Source organism: Manis pentadactyla, chromosome 5 (assembly GCF_030020395.1).
Source record: "Manis pentadactyla isolate mManPen7 chromosome 5, mManPen7.hap1, whole genome shotgun sequence".
Lineage (NCBI taxonomy): Eukaryota > Metazoa > Chordata > Mammalia > Pholidota > Manidae > Manis > Manis pentadactyla.
The window spans coordinates 44,901,561-44,927,239 of record NC_080023.1 but is presented as its reverse complement, the minus strand read 5'-3'; the positions used below and the strand labels follow the sequence as shown (position 1 = coordinate 44,927,239).

Here is a 25,679-nt window from a genome sequence, read left to right as displayed (position 1 = left end):
TCATCTAAGCATCATCTAAATCAGATGTGGGTAAGACTCTGGGTATGGTCTGTTGTGAGCCAAAAGTCCTCTCCCTTAACAGACCCATGGCACTAGAAAAACAAGTTACCTGTTTCCAAAATACAATGGTGGGATAGGCATAGAATAGACAGTCCCTTCCTGCAATGGAGAAAATAATAGAAATAAAGGGGCCACTAGCCCAAAATAAGTCTGCAACCAAGCAGGGCAAATTCCATTAGACTTCAAACCCTAAGAATAATTATCTGTGCCTCGATGCTCTGAGCCCTGGGCTTGCTAGTGCAGACCCAGTTTTTTAGTCTTCAGCTACAGCCGCCTCTATTTGGCCCTTAGGGGCAGTAATCCCACCTCTGGAACCAAGGAGGCAGTAGGCCCATCCTTCTGCGCCTGTGGTGGCAGCTGCAGCCCCCCAGCTTTTGAACTGCCCTTAGCAGCCCTGCTGTTCTCTGAGCTACCTTCACAGTCATTCTTCCCTATTGTTGAAAGACAACATGCTTGTAGCCAAAGAACTCTACTGGCCTGTTTTCTGCTAGTAGGATCCTGGATTTTCAAAAGACTTTACTCATTTCATCTGGTTTCTGTCTCTTTCAGTCCAAGCTGCCAGTGTTCCTACTCAGATGACTGACTGGATCCATGAGTTACACCAACAATTCCTTCACTCAGAGATTGTCTAGCCATATTATTGGTCCTGTCTCCAGAGTACACTATCTGGATATGCTAAGAATTTCCTAAGTCACCCACTCCTGGTTCCTTTTTTTGCTTAGTAGTTCCTTCTATTTATCTCTTTCCTTTATATTTTACTATAGGCAGAACAGGGTAATCAGCTGCACCTGCCATACATTGCTTGGAACTCTTCTTAGCTAAATATCCAGGTTCATCACTTCCAAGTTCTCCTTTCCTCCCAGGAGTAGACCAGCCTTTAGCTAGTTCTCTGCCATTTTCTAACAAGGACCATCTCTTGCCCAGTGTCCAATAACATGTTCCTCAATTCCAGCTGAGACCTCCCTTCTATGAAGAAGCATTCATACTTCTGGAAAAATATTGTTCATGATCATTTATATATTTTGTTCAGAAATTCTGTCTACAGTTCTTTCTTTTTTATGAGCTGTGGGGAAGTTGGGGTTCCTATGGTCAGGATCCTCACTGAACTTAAACCACCTGATGATGTAACTGGCCTGTTGCTAGGCTACCGCTTCCACACCTTTAGGCAATAAACTATTATTGTGCTATATAGAGAGCTTGGTCTGGTGCTCTGGGCAGAGGCAGAGATGCTAGTGCTCGACCTACCGCTGGGAGAACAAGCCAGGTAATAAATCCTTTCACCCCAAAGAACGTTTTGCTGTCAATTTCTTTGGTCACATTGAATCCATAGCAAACTTGCCTGGGGCTGAAACCCATTGGCAAGACATGAGCTCTCATCAGAATTGCTTTTAATGTCCACCTTTTTACCAAAAATCTTTTGAAGGCCTATCTAGGCTTTTTCTAGCAAACTCCTCAAAATTCTTCCAGCCTCTGTTACCCAATTCCAAAGCCACTTTCACATTTTTAGGTCTGTTACAATAGCATTCCATTTCCTTGTACCAAAATCTGCACAGGCACACCTCGTTTCGTTGTGCTTCACTTGGTTGTTCTGTGCAGATATTGCAACTTTTACAAACTGAAATATTGTGGCAACCCTGCATCAAGCAAGTCTACAGGTGCAATTTTTCCAACAGCATTTGCTCACTTTGTGTCTCTGTGTCATATTTTGGAAACTCACAATATTTCAAACTTTTTCATTATAATATTTGTTATGGTGATCTGTGATTAGTGATTATGATTTGCTGAAAGCTCAGATAAAGGTTATCATATTTTAGCAATATTCTAAAATTAAGGTATGTCCATTTGTTCAGACATAATGCTGAACACATGCTTAACAGACCACAGTACAGTGTAAATATAACTTTCATATGCACTGGGAAATAAAAAACTTCACGGTACTCACTTACTGCAGTGGTTGGGAACCAACCCTGCAGTATCTCTGAGGTCTGCCTATATTTCTAAATAAGGTCACATTCACAGGTTCTAGTGGTTAAGATCTAAATGTATCTTTTTTGGGGGCTATAATTCTACTCATTACAGATTGTCAATAATTTCTCCTGAAAAATGACTACAGTACTGTACCAACAAAACAAAAACAAAACTAATAGCCAACTATTCTGTATTAATCTAACTTTAGGATGTCTATATTTTAACTTAACTCAAAATTTTATTAAGAGATTTTTATTAGCCTGTCTTTATGACAAAAACCTATTTAAACCCACGTGCAAAAAAATTGAGTTGGACCCTCACTTTATATCATATATAAAAATAACTCAAAAAGGGATCAAATACCTCAACATAAGAGCTAAAACTATATAACTCCTACAAAAAAATAGGGGGAAAATATATGTAATGTGTAATTTACCACTTCAGCCATTTTTAAGTATACAGTTCTGTGGCAATTTGTACATTCACACTGTTGTGCAACCATCACCACCATTCATCTCCAGAACTTTCTCATCTTCTCCAACTGAAACTCTGTACCCATTAAACACTAATTCTCCATTCTCTACTTCTACCAGCGCCTGGCAACCATTAGTCTACTTACTCTCTTTATGAATTTGACTACTCTGTGTACCTCATATAAGTGACTTAGCAATGGTTTCTTGGATATGACACCAAAAATATAAGCAACAAGAGAAAAAATAGATAATTTGGACTTTTTTAAAATTAAAAACTTTCATAGGTCAAAGGATAAAACTGAGTAAAAAGGCAAGCCAAAGGATGGGAAAAAACATTTACAAATCATGTATTTAATAAGGGATTAATATCCAGAATATACAAATAATTCCTACAACACAACAAACAACAACCTGATTAAAAAGTGGGCCAAGGATATGAATAGACATTTCTCCAACGAAAACAATACAAATGGCCAATAAACACACAAAAAGGTATTCAACATCAATAATCATTAAGGAAATGCAAATCAAAACTGAGATATCACTTTACTCCCCTTGGGATTACTATTATTAAAAAAAAACAAGACAGAAAATAATGTGATGGCAAGGCTGTGGAGAAACTGGGAACATTACATTACTGGTGGGACTGTAAAAATGATGTTGCAGCTCTTATGGAAAACTGTATGACAGTTCCTCAAAAAAATTAAACATAAAATTACCATATCATCTAGCAATTCCACTTCTGGGTATGTCCTAAAGAATGGAAAGAAAGCAAGGACTTGATAGGTATACCCGTGTTCACAGCAGCATTATTCTCAATAGCAAACCATACATCCAGTGTCAGATGAATTGATAAACAAAATGTAGTATAGACACATGATGCAGCCTTAAATTTCAGCCTTAAAAAACAATGAAATTCTGACACATGCTACAACAGGGATGAACCTTGAGGTTAAGTGAACATTACAGCTAAGTGAAATAAACCAGTCACAAAAATACAAATATTGTATGATTCTACTCACATGAGGTACACAGAATAGCCAAATTCATAGAGAGAGTAAGTAGACAAATGGCTGCCAGGGGCTGGTAGAAGTGGAGAATGGAGAGTTAGTGTTTAATGGGTACAGAGTTTCAGTTGGGGAAGATAAGAAAGTTCTGGAGACGGATGGTGGTGATAGCTGCACAACAGTGGGAATGTACCAACTGCCACAGAACTGTACACTTAAAAATGGTTAAAAAGGTAAATTTCATGTTAGGTATATTTTACTACAATTTAAAAAAGTAATGGGAACCTAAAGCAAATTATCAGAAGGACAAAAGATTACCACTGAACTTGATTTTAGCAATGCTTAAATCTCACTTCAGTAGAGTATCTTTGAATATTTTCTGTTCTATTAACTGTCTTCAAAGACAAATAAAAGTATTACCTCCTGAATTTCTTTTTCTAATAGCTCCTCTCTTTCTCGAAGGTGTCTCCTTTCCGTGTCAATAGAAAGAAGTTCCAGTCGAACTGAGCTGTTTTCGCCCTCAGCTTGATGGGCTTTGACTTCCCAGTCTTCAGCACGGTTATGAAGCATCTGAAATCTATCTAACAAATCTTGATTTTCTTTTTCCTAATTTAAGCATAATTAAATGATTTCTACATTAGTAACTCACTCACTGGAATACTCATGTCATAAACATACACATACATTGTGATTTTTGCTCTAATTTAGGAAGCATAGCTTTCTGTGCAGATACTATACTAAGTAAGATCTGTGGGGAAATATAAAAAGACATCAGCAAGATTTCCACTCTCATAATATTAATATCTAATAGAGGAAACAGAATAAACAAACATGAAAAAGTAAAAAAAAATCAATCTTAAAATCCAACCTAAATAATGTTTTTTTCACCTTGGCAGCCATTAAGCTCTCCCATCGTGACACTTCAGTAATGTAATTATGAACTCTACTCTTCATTTCTTCTTTTTCTTGCACTGCTGCTTCCAATTCCAATGAGATTTCCTATAAATCAGAAAATTAGACAAATCTAAAATGAATACAGACCTAATGAACTATTTATATGCAAATGCTTTTTCAATTTGGGAAATAAGAGTAGGAAAAAGGAAAACTGTTCATATCATTTTCACATATTTTTCCTTGACTGATCTCAACTTTTTAGCCAAATATACCACATTTCCCATAATACGTGACCGTGTACCTGGCATTTATATTAAGAGCTAGCTATACTATACTCAGGAGTTGACATTTTCAAAAATTCATATATCAGTTAGCTGCTTTACACTGAATTACACTGAGAGTAATAGTTTTAAAATATTAAATATTTAAAACAAGGAAATCATTGATCTTCTTGGTATAATCCTTTAATAAACTAGAACAAATAAAATCAATACCTTCAATATTTGCCATTCTATAATATTCAATAATTTATTTACAGGTACATCTCTAAGCCACTGGAAGAAGTACAAATAATTAAAATCTATCATGGACCTTTAAAAACCATCAACTTTGCCCTAGGAGTGATGCTGAGGTGCTTGCCCAGTAAGAGGACAGTGGTTTCTGCCACAAAGAATGCCGTGCTCCTAGGATTAAGATTCCCTGCAACAAGGACCAAAACGGTGAGACAACAGTTGCACCCATTTGACACCCTGTATATATAGAAACATTCCAACTCACATTTTTTAATACCCTTATAAACACCATTCTCCTTAAATTATTTCTTATGTTGTTGATATTTAACCATTAAATTTTAGAAAACATACTTGGTGGAGTTTTAGAATTTAGCCAATAGTGAATATACCATAAAACTGGGTATTATAAAGCTACTAAACTTTATGCATTTCATTCATACTTGGTTTTCTCTTGCCACTGTAGCCAGATCATCTTGTAATCTTCTATTTTCCTTAAAAGACATTTCTTTGGATTTTCCTACTTCATCAAGTTCTTTGTGAGCTGCATCGAGCTGGTGCCGGAGGCTGTTTATTTCACGGTCCCGATTAGCCAATGTTTCCTTTAGCTGGCTGTTAACGTGAATGGTGTGGAAATAATAAAGAAAGCTTTTTGGAAAACTGTAGTTCATTTAAAAGAAAATTTCTTTAATTCTGAAATAAGTATGCTGAGAATACTAGAAATTATAACTACGGCATTAAGAAACTGATTAATTAGGTAAAACATTTTAGATCTCTACCACTCATTATAAGCAGAGTCATAAAGTTAATTTGTTATTCCAAAAGTCAAGTAAAAACAGATTTTCAAGTATTAGGAGCAAACATAATAGATTCAACTAGAAAATATTTATTTAATATTTAAGCCATTATATAATATGTGAAGGTATGTAAAATAAATATAATTAGTTACTTTTATCTTGAAGTAAGGAGACTAAACATAAATGTAAATTTTTCTAACTGTGTTCAAGATAGGTTTAGATGTAGAATAAATACAAAGATATTCAAAGCTGCTAAAATAATCTAAGTTTACATGATTAGGGTCTGAATGGGGTAATTACTGTACAAATAAAGAGCAAGTAGGTGTGTAAAAGAGCAGTAATAAGACATAACTGTTTAGATGTGGGAGAGAGAAGACAGAAGAAAGTTAAAGGGACAGTAGACTGAGATATTGTCATTGGCAGAAACAGGAAAACTGAAAAGGAAATTTCCTTACTGCTAAATTGCTACTTAGATAAAGCTGCATTCACTGGACATTTCTGAAAAAGCTGGATGCCATTTTATTTATTACTTACTTCATAGACGATTCATACTCTGAGACTGTTATCGTCATCTGAACAATAGCTTTTTCCTAAAGAAATTATAAAAATATGTAAGATTGTAAACTATTCATATAGAAAAGTCTCTAGTTGAATTTATACAGGTGATCACATTTACATAGTTAAAATCCAATTATATAAATTATGCTATAAAAGAAAATCCTAAAGTAAACATATTTCCATGTCCCAATGGTTCTTCACATATTGGCAAGTTTCTACCCACTCTAAGAACTTTAATTGTTTCCTTGGGTTTGCTGTAGTTACATCTGATAAAATTATATTCAAGAAATATTAACTTCTGAAGATTCATATTATCAGGATGAAATTAAATTTAAACATATTAGAAGATATGTCCCTGGATCTTAGGAACTTTTAAATGAGAGAAAAGAACTGCATATTTGAAAGAGAGAATGAAATAATCTTTCATGTTCAGATTCTGGATAACTATATGTAATACTCACATACTTTATTAGTTAGGTGTTCCTGCAAGTTTGCAATCTTTTCTGTCTTCTCATCTACAGTCTCCTGAAGCAAGTCTTTTTCTTTATCAATAACACCAATGGTCTTTTTCATTACATGAGCTTCTTCATCCTGTGAAGTCATCTTAAGGTGCAGTTTACCTATAAATGAAATGTTTGTTAAACAAAGTAAATTAGGGTTAGCAAAAACAAAATTAAAAACACTTACTTATTTTTTCCTCCAGCGTTTTAATTTGTGTGTGTGCTGATTCGAGTTCACCTCTTTTTATGCAAAGTCGGTGCTGATAATCATCAAGTGACTTCTGTAGCTGCTCATTTACAATCCTAAAGAATAAGTGAACAAAAATAAATGGTATTGTCCCTGGTAGAAATTATTGTTTTAAAAATGAGAGATCTAAAAAAATATTTTTCAAGTTTCTTTTATTTTAAAGCTCTTCCAGTATAATCAATGACATTATGTTATGAATTTCTTGCTGAACACCATTCTTCAAAGTGGTTCCATCTTCTAAAAATAATATAGTGTAAAAACCAACTTAATTGTATATCTTTTCTAGAGGCTTTCTGGTAGTTTTAAAGTACTTCTCAGCTTCTTTTTTTAAATTAAAACATTTTTTTCATTTTGGTATCATTAATGTATAATTACATGAGGAACATTACAGTTACCAGACCCCCCTCATTATCAAGTCCCCACCACATACCCCATTACAATCACTGTCCATCAGCATAGTAAGATGCTATAGAATCACTACTTGTCTTCTTTGTGTTATACTGACTTCACTTCTCAGCTTCTTAACATCAATCCTCTTACCCTTACAATCTATTTTCAATAATGGAGGAAATGGGATAACTTGTTTTTACAATAATGGAGGAAAGGGGATAACTTGTTTTTACTGTATGGCCAAGTACTTCAAAGGTTATCCATAAATCCAGAACATCATGACCAGTCAGATTTTAATTTGATTTTCTATTCTGACTTTTTTGGTGGATAATCACTAACAGTTCATAGTAAATAGGGAAAGCAGGCATTTACTGTAGTGCAGTGATTAAGACTAATGATTGGCTTCAGAGAGCAAAGGAAAGGATGTACAAAGGAAATACAGACAATTTCAGAGGATTGACTTACTGACAGAAGAGTATGTTTCAGAAGAAACAAGAATTTGCTCTCATATCATCTAGAGTCTTTAGAATGCTTTTAGCCTTGTCCTAGGAGTTATTAGTCCTGCATTGTGAGGAAGACATTGTTTTCACCTTAGGCTATTTACTGGGAACTCCCACAGGTTCCTTTTAGGGTTCTTTTAAGGATGACCTTGTTTAGAATTGCCTAAAGGGGAGGGAGAGAAACACCAATAAGATGCGACTTCTCCAAAGAAATGAAGAAGTTTTACTGTCAATACTGAGGTGTTCTGAAAGATAAAAGACATGACCCTGAGTGCTCTAGGTTCACTGGAGGTAAATGATGGCTAACTGGTAGGAGGAAAGTCAAACTGAGACCGACTTCTTTAGAGTTGCATAACCACACGGAACCAAGTTGGAAAGACTCTAGGTTCAAGCAATTTTACTTGATAAAATTATCTGAGGTCACAGAACATGTGCGGCTGGCCTGCTATCCCCACCATTGCTCTAGGTCATCCCAAGGGATGCCCCACCCATGGCAGCTCAGGGGATTAACCCAGAGGCCGCTCCCTGCGCGAAGTTGACTGGCACAGATAGAGGAGACAAGTGCGGAGACGGGGAAGCACGAAGGGGCCTTGTCCCTGTGGCAGACACATGTGCTGTTGGCCTGCAACCTGTGCCAGTGTGCTAGGCCATCCCAAGGGCCGCCATGCCTACAGAAGCCTAGGGGACTAACCCAGAGGTTGCTCCCTGTGTGAGGTTAACTGGCACAGACAGCAGAGATAGGCAAAGTGACTGGCAAGCAGGAAGGGACTTTGTTCTACCAGCTGACACATGTGCCATTAGTCAGCAACTATTCCCATTGCCATGAAAAGGCAAAAGAACCTTGTTCAATCCAAAATACCTCAAACACCAGAAAGAGGACTTGGTGAGACTGAAATCACCAATATTCCTGAAAAAGAATTCAAAACAAAAGTCATAAGCATGCTGATGTAGCTACAGAGAAAAATTCAAGAGATAAGGGATGAATTTAGGAGGGAGATCACAGAAATGAAACAAACAATGGAAGGATTTAAGAGAAGACTGGATGAGGTGGAAGAGACTGTTAATGGAATAGAAATCAGAGAACAGGAATACAGAGAAGCTGAAGCAGAGACAGAAAAAATGATCTCTAGGAATGAAAGAATATTAAGAGAACAGTGTGACCAATCCAAACAGAATAATATTTGCATTATTGGGGTACCAGAAGAAGAAGAAGAGAGAAAAAGGGATGGAAAGTGTCCTCGAATAAATAATTGCTGAAAACTTCCCCAAGCTGGGGAAGGAAATAGTATCTCAGGTGATGGAAGTCCACAGATCTCCCAACACAAGGGACCCAAGGAGGACAACACCAAGACATATAATAATTAAAATGGCAAAGATCAAAGTCAAGGACAGAGTATTAAAGGGAGTCAGAGAGAGAAAAAAGATCACCTACAAAGGAAAACCCATCAGGCTATCATCATCAGACTTCTCAGCAGAAACCTTACAGGCCAGAAAAGAATGGCATGATATATTTAATGCGATGAAACAGAAGAGCATTGAACCAAGAATATTCTACCTGGAAAGATTATCATTTAAATTTGAAGGAGGGATTAAAAAATTTCCAGATAAGCAAGTTGAGTGAATTAACCTTCCACAAACCATCTCTACAGTGTATTTTTTTAACGTTTTTTTTTGTATTATTAATCTACAATTACATGAGGAATAATATGTTCACTAGACTCCCCCCTTCACCAAGTCACCCCCACATACCCCATTAGTCACTGTCCATCAGCATCTACAGTGTATTTTAAAGGGACTGCTCTAGATGGAAGTATGTCTAAGGCTAAATAGCTGTCACCAGAGAAAACAAAACCACAGCAAAGGAAGGAGATCAACCAAATAGTAACTAAATGCAAAATAAAATCAGCTATCCACAAAGTCAGTCCAGGGAAACACAAAGTACAGAATAAAGCACCTAACATATAAAGAGTGGAGGAGGAAGAAAAAGAAGGTAGAGAAATAAAGAATCATCAGACTGTGTTTATAGTAGCATAAGTGAGTTAAGTTAGACTGTTAGATAGTTAAAGAAGCTGCCCTTGAACCTTTGGTAACTATGAATCCAAAGCCTGCAATGGCAATAAGTACATATCTATTGATAATCACCCTAAATGTAAATGGACTGAAGGCACCAATCAAAAAATACCCAGTTACAGAATGGATAAAAAAGCAAGAATCAACTATATGATGACTACAAGAGACTCACTTCAAACCCAAAGACATACACAGAGTAAAAGTGAAGGGATGGAAAAAATATTTAATGCAACTAATAGGGAAAAAAAAGCAGGTGTTGCAGTACTAGTATCAGACAAAATAGACTTTAAAACAAAGAAAGTAACAAGAAACAAAGGACATTATATAATGATAAAGGGATCAGTCCAACAAGAGGATATAACCATTGTACATATCTATGCACCCAACACAGGAACACCTATGTATGTGAAACAAATACTAAGAGAATTAAAGGAGGAAATAGAATACAATGCATTCATTTTAGGAAACTTCAACACACCACTCACTCCAAGGGACAGATCAAACAGACAGAAAATAAGTAAGGACAGAGAGGCACTGAACAACATACTAGAACAGATGGACCTAACAGACATCTATAGAACCCTACACCCAAAAGCAGCAGGATACACATTCTTCTCAAGTGCACATGGAACATTTTCCAGAATAGACCACAGACTAGGCCACAAAAAGAGCCTCAGTAAACTCAAAAACATTGAAATTGTACCAAGCAACTTCTCAGACCACAAAGGTATAAAACTAGAAATTGTACAAAGAAAACAAAAAGGCTCACAAACACATGGAGGCTTAACAACATGCTCCTTAAATAATCAATGGATCAATGACCAAATTAAAACAGAGATCAAGCAATATATGGAGACAAATGAAAACAACAGCACAACACCCCAACTTCTGTGGGATGCAGCAAAGGCTGTTCTAAAAGGGAAGTATATAGCAATAGAGGCCTATTTAAAGAAGGAAGAACAATCCCAAATGAATAGTTTAAATTCACAATAATTGAAACTAGAGAAAGAAGAATAAATGAGGCCCAAATTCAGCAGAAGGACGGACATAATAAAGATCAGAGAAGAAATGAATAAAATTGAGGAGAATAAAACAATAGAAAACATTAATGAAACCAAGAGCTGGTTCTTTGAAAATTAAACAAAATAGATAAACTCCTAGCCAGACTTATCAAGAAAAAAAGAAAATCTATACACATAAACAGAATCAGAAATGAGAAAGGAAAAATCAGTACGGATACCACAGAAATACAAAAAATTATTACAGAATACTATGAAAAACTATTTGCTAACAAACTGGATAACACAGAAGAAATGGACAACTTTCTAGAAAAATACAACCTTCAAAGACTAACTCAGGAAGAAACAGAAAATCTAAACAGACACATAACCAACAATGAAATTGAATCAGTAATCAAAAAACTACCCAAGAACATATGGATACACCACGGAATTTTATCAGACATTTAGAGAAGACATAATACCCATTCTCCTTAAAGTTTTCCAAAAAATAGAAGAGGAGGGAATACTTCCAAACATATTCTATGAAGCCAGCATCACACTAATACAAAACCAGGCAAAGACATCACCAAAAAAGAAAATTACAGACCAATATCCCTGATGAACATAGATGCAAAAATACTCAACAAAATATTAGCAAACTGAATTCAAAAATACATCCAGAAGATCATACACCATTATCAAGTGGGTCTCATCTCAGGGATGAAAGGATGGTACAACATTCGAAAATCCATCAACATCATCTACCAAATGAACAAAAAAAAGGACAAAAACCATATGATCCTTTCCATAGAAGCTGAAAAAGCATTTGACAAAATTCAACATCCATTTATGATAGAAACTCTCAACAAAATGGGTATAGAGGGCAAGCACCTCAACATAATAAAGGCCATATATGACAAACCCACAGCCAACATCGTACTTAACAGCAAAAAGCTGAAAGCTTTTCCTCTAAGATTCGGAATAAGACAAGGATGCCCACTCTCCCTGCTTTTATTCAACATAGTACTGGAGGTCCTAGGCACAGCAATCAGACAACACAAAGAAATAAAAGGCATCCAGATTGGTAAGGAAGAAGTCAAACTGTCACTGTTTGCAGATGACATGATATTGTACATAAAAAACTCTAAAGAATCCACTCCAAATCTACTAGAACTAATATCTGAATTCAGCAAAGTTGCAGGATACAAATTAATACACAGAAATCTGTGGCATTCCTATACACTAACGATTAACTAGCAGGAAGAGAAATCAGGAAAACAATTCCATTCACAATTGCATCAAAAAGACTAAAATACCTAGGAATAAACCTAACCAAGGAAGTGAAAGACCTATACCCTGAAAACTACAAGATACTTTTAAGAGAAATTAAAGAGGACAAATGGAAACTAATCCCGAGCTCTTGGCTAGGAAGAATTAATATTGTTAAAATGGACATCCTGCCTAAAGCAATCTACAGATTCAATGCAATCCCTATCAAAATACCGACAGTTTTCTTCAATGAACTGGAACAAATAGTTCTAAAATTTATATGGAACTACAAAAGACCCTGAATAGCCAAAGCAATCCTGAGAACAAAGAATAAAGCAGGGGGTATCTCGCTTCCCAACTTCAAGCTCTAGTACAAAGCCACAGTAATTAAGACAATTTGGTACTGGCACAGGAACAGACCCACAGACCAGCGGAACAGAATAGAGTCCAGATATAAACCCAAACATACATGGTCAATTAATATACGATAAAGGAGCCATGGATATACAAAACTGGACAGCTACATCTAAGAGAATGAACTGGATAACTGTCTAACTCCATACAAAAAGTAAACTCCAAATGGATCAAAGACCTGAATGTAAGTCATGAAACCATAAAACTCTTAGAAAAAACGTAGGCAAAACTCTCTTGAAGATAAACATGAGCAACTTCTTCATGAACATATCACCCTGGGGAAGGGAAACAAAAGCAAAAAATGAACAAGTACAACTATATCAAACTAAAATGCTTCTGTACAGCAAAGGACACCATCAGTAGAACAAGAAGACATCCTACAGTATGGGAGAATAGATTCATAAGTGACATTTCCGGTAAGGGGTTGAAATTCAAAATATATAAAGAGCTCACAAGCCTCAACAAACAAAAAGCAAATAATCCAATTAAAAAATGGGCAGAGGATTTGAACAGACACTTCTCCAAAGAAGAAATTCAGATGGCCAAAAGGCACGTGAAAAGATGCTCCACATTGCTAATCATCAGGGAAATGCAAATTAAAACCACAATGAGATATCACCTCACACCAGTTAGGATTGCCTCCGTCCAAAAGACAAACAACAACAAATGCTGGTGAGGATGTGGAGAAAGGGGTATCAGTTCAACCATTGTGGAAAGGTGTATGGAGGTTCCTCAAAAAAGTAAAAATAGAAATACTACTTGACCCAGGAATTCCACTCCTAGGAATTTACCCTAAGAGTGCAGGAGCCCAGTTTCAGAAAGACATATGCACCCCTATGTTTATCGCAGCACTATTTACAATAGCCAAGAAATGGAAGCAACCCTAAGTATCCATCAGTAGATGCATGAATAAAGATGTGGTACATATACACAATGGAATGTTATTCAGCCATAGTAAGAAAAGAAATCCTACAATTGCAACAAGATGGATGGAGCTAGAGGGTATTATGCTCAGTGGAATAAGCCAGGCGGAGAATGACAAGTGCCAAATGATTTCACTCATCTGTGGAGTATAACTACAAAGCAAAAACTGAAGGAACAATATAGCTGCAGAATCATAGAACCCAAGAATGAAATAACAGTTACCAAAGGGAAAGGGCCTGGGGAGGGTAGGTGAGAAGGGAGGGATAAGGGGAATAAGGGGCATTACGATTAGCACACATAATTTGGGGTGAGGCACGGGGAAGGCAGTATAGCACAGAGAAGATAAGTAGTGAGTGACTCTATATGATCTTAGTATGCTGATGTACAGTGACTGTAATGGAGTATGTGGTGGGGACTTGATAATGGGGGGAATCTAGTAACCACAATATTGCTCATGTGATTGTATATTAATGATACTGAAAAAAATATATATATATCTGAGGTCAAGGTGATTGCATTGTAGTCAACCTGCTCCTAAAAGTTATAGCTGTTGTTTAGAGGAATAAAACAACGGTGAGTAGAGAATGAAGAAAGATAATATTCATTGTATTGATATACAATGATTTATATACATTAGCTTATTTATTCCATAATTAGAATTATTAACCCAATTTTATAGCAACAAATAACTAATAACTTGTCAAAGGTGATAAAGCTATTAAGGCAAAGAAATGATACAAATCCAGGCTAGTCCAACCTGTTATCAATGTTTTTCTATTACATCACATTGCTTTCTATGTAGAATACAGGGAGTACAACATCCTTTGTGTGGAAGGGAAAAGTCTACTAGTACGCTATGTAGAGTACTTTCAAAAATACAATGGCCCACAGAGTTTCTAATGAAGGACACTGAATGGTTGGAAAAGCTTGAAATTCTAAGTAGAAATGTAACAATCTCTCTAAATCCAAGTTCATAAGGAGGGTTTCCTAATGAAAGCAGGGTTGATAAAGAAGGCAGGATAACATCTTGACTGATGGGCAGTAATGGAGGCCCTTGCTGAGTCCTAAAAATACCTTTGTCTCCTCATAGTCCAGTGTACATAGGGATGGGGACAATAAGGGTTCTATACCAGACCTTGGATGTAACTTTTCTGACATAAGTATTGCTGCTAAGATAAAGGATTGTTAAGGAAAGAATTGAAGTATAAACTCATAGAGAATAATAATTGAGTTGATTATCATATTACATGTTCATCATGTTGTCTGGAAAGGAAATTTTAAGGACCTTTGAAAACTAAATTGTTAGGAGAAATGAATAAATTCCTTAGCTTTGAAAGTACTATGAAGATAGCAAAAGGAATTGATGACTTCCCATGAGTGAGTAAAGCAATACGACTCACCTTAGAATCAAACTTCTAGCTCTCTACTTACCAGGCATGTGTCTGGGTAGCAACACCTCTCTGAGCCTCAAACTCCTCAGTTATATTACATTACATGGAGGTAGGCAGGCTTTCATTTTAGGGGGCAAAAGTAATGACTTTCCTTCATGATGGAGTATATTTTAAGCAAAGACAGCATCTTAGAGTCCTTTATTCATAAGAAGTGTTCAAGTTACAAAATGGAGCTGAAGCTTCATCTAAGAGGGGTGAGTAGGTTTGGAATTTTAATGGCCAATTAGAGGAAAGAGACCATACAATATCCTTGTTTTACTTTAGACGTCTCTCAAGAGTCTATGGCCATGGCTCACGACTAACTGAGGAAGGCTACTATTATCATCTCTTGGTGAGCCAGAAAGGGGAAAAAAGGATCAGGAATGGCTTTTCTTCTACCTTCCTTCGAAGGGGTGATTTGTTTCTAGTGGCCCTCGTTCCCTTGGTCCTTTCAAGTTTGGCTCCATGAGCTCAGCTGTCCTCAGCTAGGGCCCTGGTACCTTTTCCTGTCTTGGCAGTAAAAAATGGTCGGCATGCCCCCAAACAGTTCTTAGGCACCCTAAGGAACCAATGAGCCTTTCCTTCTTTCCCTTGTTTAAAACAGCTCTCAATTCTTGAGAAGAAATACTTCTCAAAGAAGAGTAGTTATATTTGGTTTTCTGAATAGACCTAAATCCAATGATAACAAGTGATACCTATTGCCATAATTTTAACTCTAAGTAGAGTTTATGGGCCCTTTCTGGGAACATATGCTAACATATTTGATCATGGGTAAGTACATAACTCTCCAGTTTTGAAGAAGTTACACAGTTCATTAAAGACTAAGGTGAAGTGAAAACAGTCTGCAGGTATTTTCAGCTGCAGAAATCCAGATGTTACAGCCCTAGAGCTAGCAGTTTGGGAGATTAAGGCTGTTTTCAGTGGGGCTGACTGAGAAAAGTTAGTTATCTAACTAGGCTGGAAACTATCCTGCAGCAGGAGTTGTCAAACTATGGCCTATTAGCTGTGTCTGTAAGTCCTATGAGCTTAGAGTGATTTTTACATTTAAATGATTGGAAAAAATTTCAACAGAACAATTTTCAATACATGACATGTGAAAATCATATGTAAATCCCAGTGTCCATAAAGTTGTATTGTACCATGATCATACTCCACTTCATTTGTATATTGCCTGTGGCTGCTTTTGTGGTACAAAGGGATGAATAGGTACAACAGAGATTGCATGGACCACACAGTCTAAAATAGTGACTATGTCCCTTTCTGGAAAAATTTTACTGACCCCAGCTCTAGAGGATGGCTAGCATGTTCTGAGGGGCTAAGACCGTTCCTGTGTACAACAAAGCTGCTTTTAGCATTATGGAGTTTTGATTTGAGGTATAAAAATGCCAGGTCTCATTAAATACTAAAATTCAAGGGAGTGAACAGTCATTTGTTTTACATTAATGGGTGGTTATAAAGTAGGATTTTTATTATGTCATCTGGTGCTGCACCAAGAGACCAGACCAAAGATCCTCTATTTAGACAGTTAGAGACTGTCCTTCATATAGAAAAGACTATTTGGTGGCACTCATAATTGGTGAAAAATGCCTGACCCAGGAAGGAAGAGAAGATGTACCAGGTGCATGGGAAGGAACATGTGCTTCACCTATATGAGTATCAGCTTCTTAAATGTCTTCATGTCGAGGGAAAGAGAACTTGATGTGGGCAGCAAGATCTCTATAACTGAAATTGGCACTCAGTTTGGACAACGTGGCTTTGTTTCCACAGAGTGCTGAGAAGTATGGTTTGTATTGATTTAGCTTTGGATTTGGGCCACACAGCTTCAACTCAGGGTTCCACCAATGTTTACTGATATGGAGAACGTGACTGATACAGTTTCCTCAGAGATTTTCTATCAGAACAAAACAAAGTTATGGGATCATGCAATTTCCCCAGGTTACAATATACAAGGTAGAGAGAAAAACAATCCTCACAATGCCTTCCTACAACACAGTGACTGAATTATTCCTAGGGGAGGGAAGCAGCAAATTGAACTCACAAGAGAAAAGGAAATTCCTACAACAATGAAAACACCTAAAAGCTGTGGCTAGGGAACCCAAGAAAGGGCACTGAAAGCTCTGCCTTTTGAGAATGAAAAGGGCCTCCTGTGAGGTAAGGAGACTTGCGGCTGTAGTTGGAAGGAAAAAGCAAAATGAATTAAATGCCAGATCTAGTCAGCTGGACACAAGAAGAAAAAGGGTACACTAGTAGTTCTGGGTGATAGAAATATGACACAGTATCTCTACTTTGGAATATAGAAATTAACCAGAAGGAGAGAGGCTGGTCCATTCAGCCTCTCTCTATGGTACATTCATAGGATGTATGTAGCACTTGCCAAAAAAAAGGGGCAAAAAAGCAGCTTCTACCTTACTTCTTCCTAAAGTCTAACTTATCAAGACTTTTAATCAGAGCAACAAAAGAGCAAAAACTGGAGATGCCCTATTTGAGTCCCTAATATCATATTCTTTAACTGGACACATCTAATTCTTGGTCTTATTTCATTAAGTTTGATAATCAGGAACCCCTTATGAATAACCTCACGCTTTTCTTTCTCTAATTCTTCCTTTGATTTTCAATTTTGCTGTTTATTTTTGCAATTCTCAGTGTTTATATATAGATCTATCATCTTTCTCTCATTTATTTTTATCCTTTTGTGTTCTGAGTTCTAGGTGAATTTCTTCAGTTGTTTTCTATTTCACCAACTCAGTTTTCTGAAATGTTCGTTAACACTTTCAGTTTAATTAATCAATCTTTTTTTTCTAATTATCACTTACTACAGTCCTTTGAACCTCAAGTTGTTACTACTTTATGACTGACTTAGCTTCACATATGCAATATCATGCTGACATCTGAAAATCTCTTTCTCGTTCTTATTGCAAATGTAATTTAAAGAGAAATATTTCCTCTGATTCTTCAGACTGACTCTTTTCTGACCTCAGTATCTTTTTACTTACTGTAGCTACGCAGTCCAGAAAAAAACTTGTCTTTTTGTTTCCATCAGTCTTCTAAATTGATTAATGGCTGACTATCCAATCTCCTAAGACAATATTCTGCATTACTGTATCTTTCTCTGATTCCCATAAAAGTACCCAATCCTTTTGATTTTATGTAAGAAATGTTTCTGAAATCTGGGCTTTCTTCTCCAAGTTCATTGCCACTGCTTCAGTCCACATGGTCTCCATTTGCTGGCCATCAGTCTCTTTAAGACTCCAAATCCATCTTCCTTATTTCCATCAGCATTCACTTTCTAAAAGGCATGCTAATCATGTCACCCCTGTGGTTTAATATTTGTTCTCTATGTTTATAACATAAAATCCAGACACTCTTGGTTATCATACCAAGTTTTTCATAACTGATTCCAACCTGTAGATACAGCCTATTTTTCCATACTGACCTTCTTACCATTTTTTAGACAGATCACCTTTTTAGACTATGTAATCAGGCATTCTGATTTTATACTTGTTTGAAAAAGGAAAGAGAAGGATGATGACATAGGTAGCAAAACATTCTGTAATTTTCAGAATGTATACTATGAAGTACAAATTATCCCAAGTATCTGGTAGGGAGACTTTGGAAGGAGGAAGGTATAAAAACTTGCATACAATTGTATCAATCTATGAAAGTCTTTAAAAATACAGATACTCAAAACCTACCCAGATTCATTCAATCAGTAAGAACCTCCAGAGATCAGCCCCTACATCTGCACTTTTCAAAAGCCCCCCAGAAAATTCTGCTGCAAGACGAACTTTGGGAAACACTGCTCAAAGGGCTGACCTAAATAAATGTCACCATTATGAATGAGCCTTACACAGCCACAGATTCATTCCCAACAGTGAAATAACAAAATTTTTGATAAACTTACCTAAGTGAGTTCATCTCTGTTTTCTGATGAGATGAGTCACCAGCCACATGACTAAGTTTTTGAGCTTGGAGTTTTGCTTTGTTCTCTAATGACTCTACTGTTTCTTTCATTAGTAGTATTTTAGACTTTAATTCACATTTGTCATTTTCAAGCTATAATTTAAATATTAAGAATTAATAGGTATAGTTCTCAGTTTTGTTTTTCTTAAGCACTTTTTAATAATATTTCCAGAAGAAAACCAAGGAAATAAATAAGAGTTATTTAAAAAAACTTTAAAAGTCATATGTACACTTTTGATTCTACATGTCAGAATGGGCATACACATTTACCACTCCTCTTCAATATCACTGAAATGACAGAAAAGATACAAAAAAAAAAGCAAGCAAGCAAGAAAAATATACCCATAGGAACAGTGAAAACAGGAAGGGAAACCATTAGCACAGCAAAATCTTAAGCAAAACCTAAAAAACAGTAGATAAGATCAAGCTGAAGAAAAATCAGAGCAGAAAATATGCAAACTTGAACACAAAAGGGGCAAGATTTATATGAAGAAACTGTAAAATTTTCCTACATGGCATAAAATATAATCTGACTTAGAGATACATCATGTTTCTGAATGAGAATATAATATTGGAAAGGTACTAAAATTTTCTGAAGTAACTGTAAATTCAATGAAATTTCAATAAGAACCCCAACAGAACCTTTTTTAAATAAGGGGAGAAGAGTGGTTTAGATTTCTTTCTAAAATTCACTTAGAATTTTAAAGAAATTTGTCATTAAAGAAAACTTAAGGAAAAAAAATAGGGAAAATATCAGGAGCAAAGGAATGCCAGTAGATTTGCCTTATAGGATATCAAAATAAATTAAAGAGCTACTGTAATTCAAACAGCAGATTTACTTAGAAATGGATAAGCAAATACATGTACACAGATGTAAATTTAGAAAAGGTAGCATTTTAAGAAAGGAAAAGGCAAACTCTTTTGAAAAAGAGTTGGGACAGCCACTCATTGGAGACAAAATTGGGTAGATCTGTTTTATTGTCCATATAAAAACACATTCTAAATGGGATAATGATCTATACATAAAAATTCAAAACCAAGAAATATTAGCAATAAGTATAAGTTCTCCCATTAAAACTAGACTGACCACATACATTGTTATCTCCCCTCTCTCTGGAAACAGTGCTTAAATGACAGTAAAGGAGTAAGAATGTTATACACTCATAAGGACATTGGGGATGAGAAAGAAAACAAGAGTGGACAAGTGACTTCAAAATTGTGGAAGACAATGAGTAGACAGAATAGTGACTCAGAGTGAAAGATACAATCTAAAGCAGAGTTTCTAAACCCAAGAACTACAGACTTTTAGGGCCAGGTTATGTGGGGCTGTCCTATGCATTGTGTATTGTAGGACATTTAGCAGCAGTCCTGGCCTCTGTACCTACTACACACAAGAAGTACCTTCTCCCTTAATTGTGACAACCAAAAATTGACCAGGTATTGCCAAATATCTCCTAAGAGGCAGATTTGACTCCAGTTAAGAACCACTTATCTAAAGTGATCACAGTAGGGAATACCAATTAGCAGCCAGCTGATTTGCCCTGAGGAAGCTCAACATATTGATGCATCGAACAATGAGTTGGGGTAATGAGCAGAACTGAACAAGCAGAATTAATTGGTTGAAAGGCTACATACTAGAATCCTCATCTCTTAAATATCTCCCACCTCTTTCTTGAAAGTTCTATTGGAAATAAACTTTAACTAAATAAAAAAAAAATCAATAGAAGGGTTGAAGATAACATTGAGGAAATCTCCCAGAAAGTGGAACAAAAATCAAAGAGCAAATAAGGGATAAAGGAAGGGTAAGAACCTAAAATGTCTTTAGGAGGTCTAAAAACAGCTAACAGAAGTTCTAGAGAGAGAAAATGGAAGAGCATAGTAAATTACCCAGAAACTGAAAATAATAAATAAAAAGAAAATCCTAAGACTTTTCAGAAATGAAAACATGCCATGTACAAAGGACTAAGAAACAGAATAGCACCAGAAATCTAAAAGGTAGTTAAAAAACAATGGAGGACAGTATTCAAAATTTTTACGGAAAATAAATTTTCCAATCTAGATATCCACATCTAGATTAGAAGCCAAAATCATAAATCATATGCTAACTCAGAATCAAAATTATGAAAGTTGAATAAAGACATTTTCATAGTAGTAGAATATAAAATAAGTTTCTTCCCATGTAATTCTTTTTCAGGAAACTGCTGGAGAAGGAGCCATACCAGAACAAAGGAAAAACCGAGAAAGAAGAAAACATGGGATTCAACAGAGGGGGGACAGGGAAAGTCTTATGAGGAGAGCTTTAGAGAGACAGTCCACAGCACAGCAGGAAGATGGAAAGCTCAAGAAGGGAGGTCTTCGGGGGAAAAAACAGAACCGATAGGTTTCAATATTTTTTGTGGCAGATGTTGGAGTTCTTGACAAAAATTAGCAATGGGTTCAATGAAAACAGAAAAGCAACAAAAAAAAGAAACTAAACAAAGGCAATTATTAACTCCAGAAAAAAACAGTCTACAGGAAGAAAGGCAAGAGTAGTACTGTCTCACTTGGCTGAGCTGTGACCACGGGAAGTCATGATAATGTGAACAATAACCACTAAAGTAAGCAAAATATGTAGTTAAGCTACGTTGAGGTACTGGGGGAGGAAAGAGGGAGGACTGCTAGGTCATTATCTACCATCAAGGCAATGTACTAAAAAACCTTAAAAGTCAATAAAGTAAGACTAAGCAGCACAGGTGCATTATTTAGAAACAGAGAGGTAAACAACCAGGTTGATAATTCTGGAGAAGATGGGGAGGTGGGAAAGGAGACTGTTTTTTTTTTTGCATTAAAAATGTTGCAGAATTCCTTGGGTATTTCTTGTACAAACAAGAGTACTTGTACAATATGAAGAATAAAAAAATGAACATTTGTGTATCTGCCACCTGACTTTAAAAAATATTACCTGAACCTTCGAAACTACTTGTGAGCAGTCTCCAAACGTGACCCAACCCCTGCTGGTGGTGGTAACCACTATCCTGAGTCTTGTGTTTGTCATGTCTTGCTTTTCTTTAGTGTAGCAAATCTGTTTGAATCTCTAAACAATATACAGTTTATATCTGAATGTTTTTGAACTCTACATAAGTGGAATCATACTGTATGTTTCTTCAATATTTCTAAGATTCATGCATATTGATGCTTGTAGCTACTGTTCATTCATTTTTGCTGCCTTGATGTGTGAGCTTCCTCAGGGCAAATCAGCTAGTTTCTAATTGGTATTCCTTACTGTGGTCACTTTAGATCAGTGGTTCTCAACTGAAGTCAAATCTGCCTCCTAGAAGGTATTTGGCAATATCTGGAGAATTTTTGGTTGTCACAATTAGGGGAGAAGGTGCTTCTTGTGATCTAGTAGGCAGAGGTCAGACCTGCCATAAGTTGAAAAGACAAGCCACTAACTGACAGAGTAACTTGCTATACAATTAACTTAAAAAACTCAACAGAAGATGTGAATTGACACTTCATGGTAGAAGAAATAAAAAATAGTTAATAAACTACTAATAAAAAGATATTGTGCCTCAATAATAGAAGAAATGCAGATTAAAACCACAGTAAAATCATTTCATATTCATCAGGTTATCAGAAATTAATGTTACAAGAAGTATTATTAGCAAGTATGTGTAGTTCTGGAATGTAAACTGGTACCTCTTTGGAGAATAACTTAGCATTGTCCAGGAAAGGCATACCCTGTGAGCCAGCAAAACCATTTCTAGATAAGTGCCCTGGGTGGAGATCAGCAAACTATGGCCCTTGAGCCAAATTTAGTCTTTTCAGAAGACAGGACTCAAGAGTCAAGGGAGGCCAAGGCAGCTAAAATTTGCAGGGCAGATACTGAAGGAGAGATGCACAAAATGAGAGCTCCAGAGATCTGTATAGGGAACCTCTTAAATCTTCAGCTGAGCAGACTGAGCACAGAGGATGCTACCCAAGGCCAAGGAATGATCACAGAATTAGAGAAAACAATATTTGGGACTCATGCAGGGCCAAGAATAGTTCCTGTTCCCATCAATCATTTGAAAATCTCCTAATTCATGGAGCAATATAAAATGTACTCAAAAAGGTTTTGTGTCAGTAGTGAAACAGTTAGTCAAAGACTAAAAGCTACTCTGGTCCCACCTAATGAAGCTTAAAAATAAAAATGAAAAGGATCAAGATACTTCTGTCTAACCTAACTGCATCCCAGAACAAACCTCAAGAGTATTTATAGGAATACAAGCTATGCAGCAACCAAGAACGTAAAATTCACAATGTCTAACACCCAATCTAAAGTCACCAGGCATTCAAAGGAACAGGAAAATACAATTCATGGCAAAAGTAAAAAATTAACTGACATGAAGTTGATAGAAACAGATCACAGAATTAGCAGACAAATTTAAAACAGTGAAGACACAGTAAAGTGGCCAAAAATGAAACAGAAAGAAGACTGTCAGAACACATACACATGTGTTAAAAATCCTATCGCCAGAGAGCAATAAGGAACAAAGGAGAATTTCATTTTTTACTCTGTATTATATGATTTTTTAACAAAAGCAAAAAAAAGAAAAAATTATAGCTAATGCTTCCTGAGTGCTTATAACATGCCAGTGACTCTTCTTAGTTCTTGACATGCATTAACTAACTTAATCGTCACAAAAACCCTAAGAAGGACTACAAGGCCATTCCCATTTTACAAATAAAGAAATTAAGGGGCAGAAAGTGTAGGTAACTTGCCTACAGGTCACAGAGATGGATTAGAACCCAAGTAGTAAACCTTCAGAGTACATACCCTCTATCACTGTTGTACAGCTTCTCTTATTATATGTATGCTATTTTGTAAATTTAAAAACATACTGTTCTCTAAAACTATAATTAAAATAGTCACTCCTACAACACAATATACCACAAATCCAGTTTGATAATTTACCTGGTGATTAACACATGTCAAATGTTCAATACTTTTCTCTAATTCTGATTTTTCAAAAAGACTCATTTCCTGGAGATTCTGAAAGAGAATTTTATAGAGGGTGTTAATTTGCATCAGATAATAAAACAAAATTAACAAAGTAAGCAATGCAAATCTATAGTACTATTTTATTTGTTTTTTTGTAACAAATGTTTTAGAAATAAAATCATTAGAAATTTCATAAAAACAATGTTTTTGGTTTAAAAAATAAGAGTTTCTCATCTTTTATACTCTAACTCCTCGTATAACAGTAATAGAAAACACAGACAGGTAAGGATTCATTTAAAAGATTTATACAGCTCAATTTATTAGCACAACCATAAAGGGAAAAAAACAGCAGGATAAGTAAGCTCATGAGTATGCCTTCACATAATGAGATATAAAAGGAAGAGAGTGTAAAGGAAGAAAAGATGAGATCAGAAAGACAAAGGGTAGAGATAACCACAAGGTCACGCAAGGGTCAAAGTTTCAAGAATGGGCTGGTCAACAGCATAAACAGTGCCATTTTTTTGGTTACATTACCTTATTCAACGCTGGCTGATGACAAGTCTAGGACAAACAATATTTAGTTGGTATTCCCAGATAACTTTTCTAGTACAGATTCATACTTCCACACAAATAATTTTGTAAAAATACAAAACAAAGACATCTGATATTTGGATTATACATTTGAAACGATCACTTAGCTATATGTATTTTTTTGTTTATTAAATGATTTCAACCAGTACTAAGTATAAACTATTTACTAAGCAGCAAACAAGGTAGTAGGAATATAGCAATGACTAAAATGGATAAAGCCTCTGACATCATGAATACTAAAACCCAGTAGAAGAGACAAACCTTAAACGACATATTGAAATAAAATCCATGACTATTCTGTGAGGAAAAGGAACTTTATGGCAACATATTGCAAGAGAATTCTGGAGTCTGGGGTACATTTTCTATGTGAGCAAATGATGTTTAACATGGCTCTAAACAATGGATAGTAACTGGCCAGGTGAAGGAATTGGAAGGGATGAAGGCTTTTCAATAGCCCATGTAGAATACTGGAGGCAAGAAAAAGCCTACTAAGCCTGGAGTCAAGAAAATGATGGGTAGGGAACAGGGGGAGAAGAGTTTGGGGAAGTCCTTGAAAACAGTTAAGGAATTTAAATAGGAACTGATTTGACTAGATTTACATTTTTGAAAGATGACTCTGATTTCAGTGTAAAATACAGATTTGAGGAACCGCTAACACATTAATGGAGCTGAGAAAGAGTAACTGCCAAAAAAGCAGGGAAACAAAAAAAACTAGACAATTTCAAGAGAAACTGAGCTCAGGACTCAGACTCAATGTGACTTCACAGTTAGGCGATCTTGGGGAAATTATTTAAATTCACTGTAATCCAGAAAAATCTGTAAGCATTACCTATCTGAAAAAGCAATTTTGAAAATTTACAGACAGTCCATATAAATAGCACTTGGAACCGAGCCTCCCACATGGATAGGGCTTAATGTTAAACATTACTTAAGAGGCAGCATCGATAGGACTTCGTGATAAACTGAGAAATATGACTTACTCCCACTGAGAAGGGAGTCAGTAATGATGCCTGGTTCAACAACTGGGTGGACAGCGGACTAACAGGAAACTAGAGGATTCAGGATTGAGATGATAAGTTCAATTTTTTTGTGAAACCCTACTATAATAGAAACTCATAAATCCTCCTTCCTATTATCTAAAAAGATTCTGGTAT

The 25,679-nt window shown here is 36.0% G+C and overlaps 1 protein-coding gene across 7 annotated transcripts in view; it reads right to left on the bottom strand.

Annotated features, from left to right (window-relative positions):
* CEP135 (centrosomal protein 135) overlaps positions 1 to 25,679 on the bottom strand; it is a 105,673-nt gene that overhangs the window by 11,302 nt on the left and 68,692 nt on the right. For all 7 annotated transcript variants that reach the window (XM_057502244.1, XM_057502243.1, XM_036895217.2 and 4 more), the window contains 8 exons: positions 23,908 to 23,985; positions 18,913 to 19,064; positions 6,954 to 7,069; positions 6,732 to 6,886; positions 6,243 to 6,298; positions 5,355 to 5,523; positions 4,397 to 4,507; positions 3,929 to 4,114 (listed from right to left, as the gene is read on the bottom strand). In XM_057502244.1, coding sequence (XP_057358227.1) covers positions 3,929 to 4,114; positions 4,397 to 4,507; positions 5,355 to 5,523; positions 6,243 to 6,298; positions 6,732 to 6,886; positions 6,954 to 7,069; positions 18,913 to 19,064; positions 23,908 to 23,985 — 1,023 coding nt within the window. The remainder of the gene's footprint in view (positions 1 to 3,928; positions 4,115 to 4,396; positions 4,508 to 5,354; positions 5,524 to 6,242; positions 6,299 to 6,731; positions 6,887 to 6,953; positions 7,070 to 18,912; positions 19,065 to 23,907; positions 23,986 to 25,679) is intronic.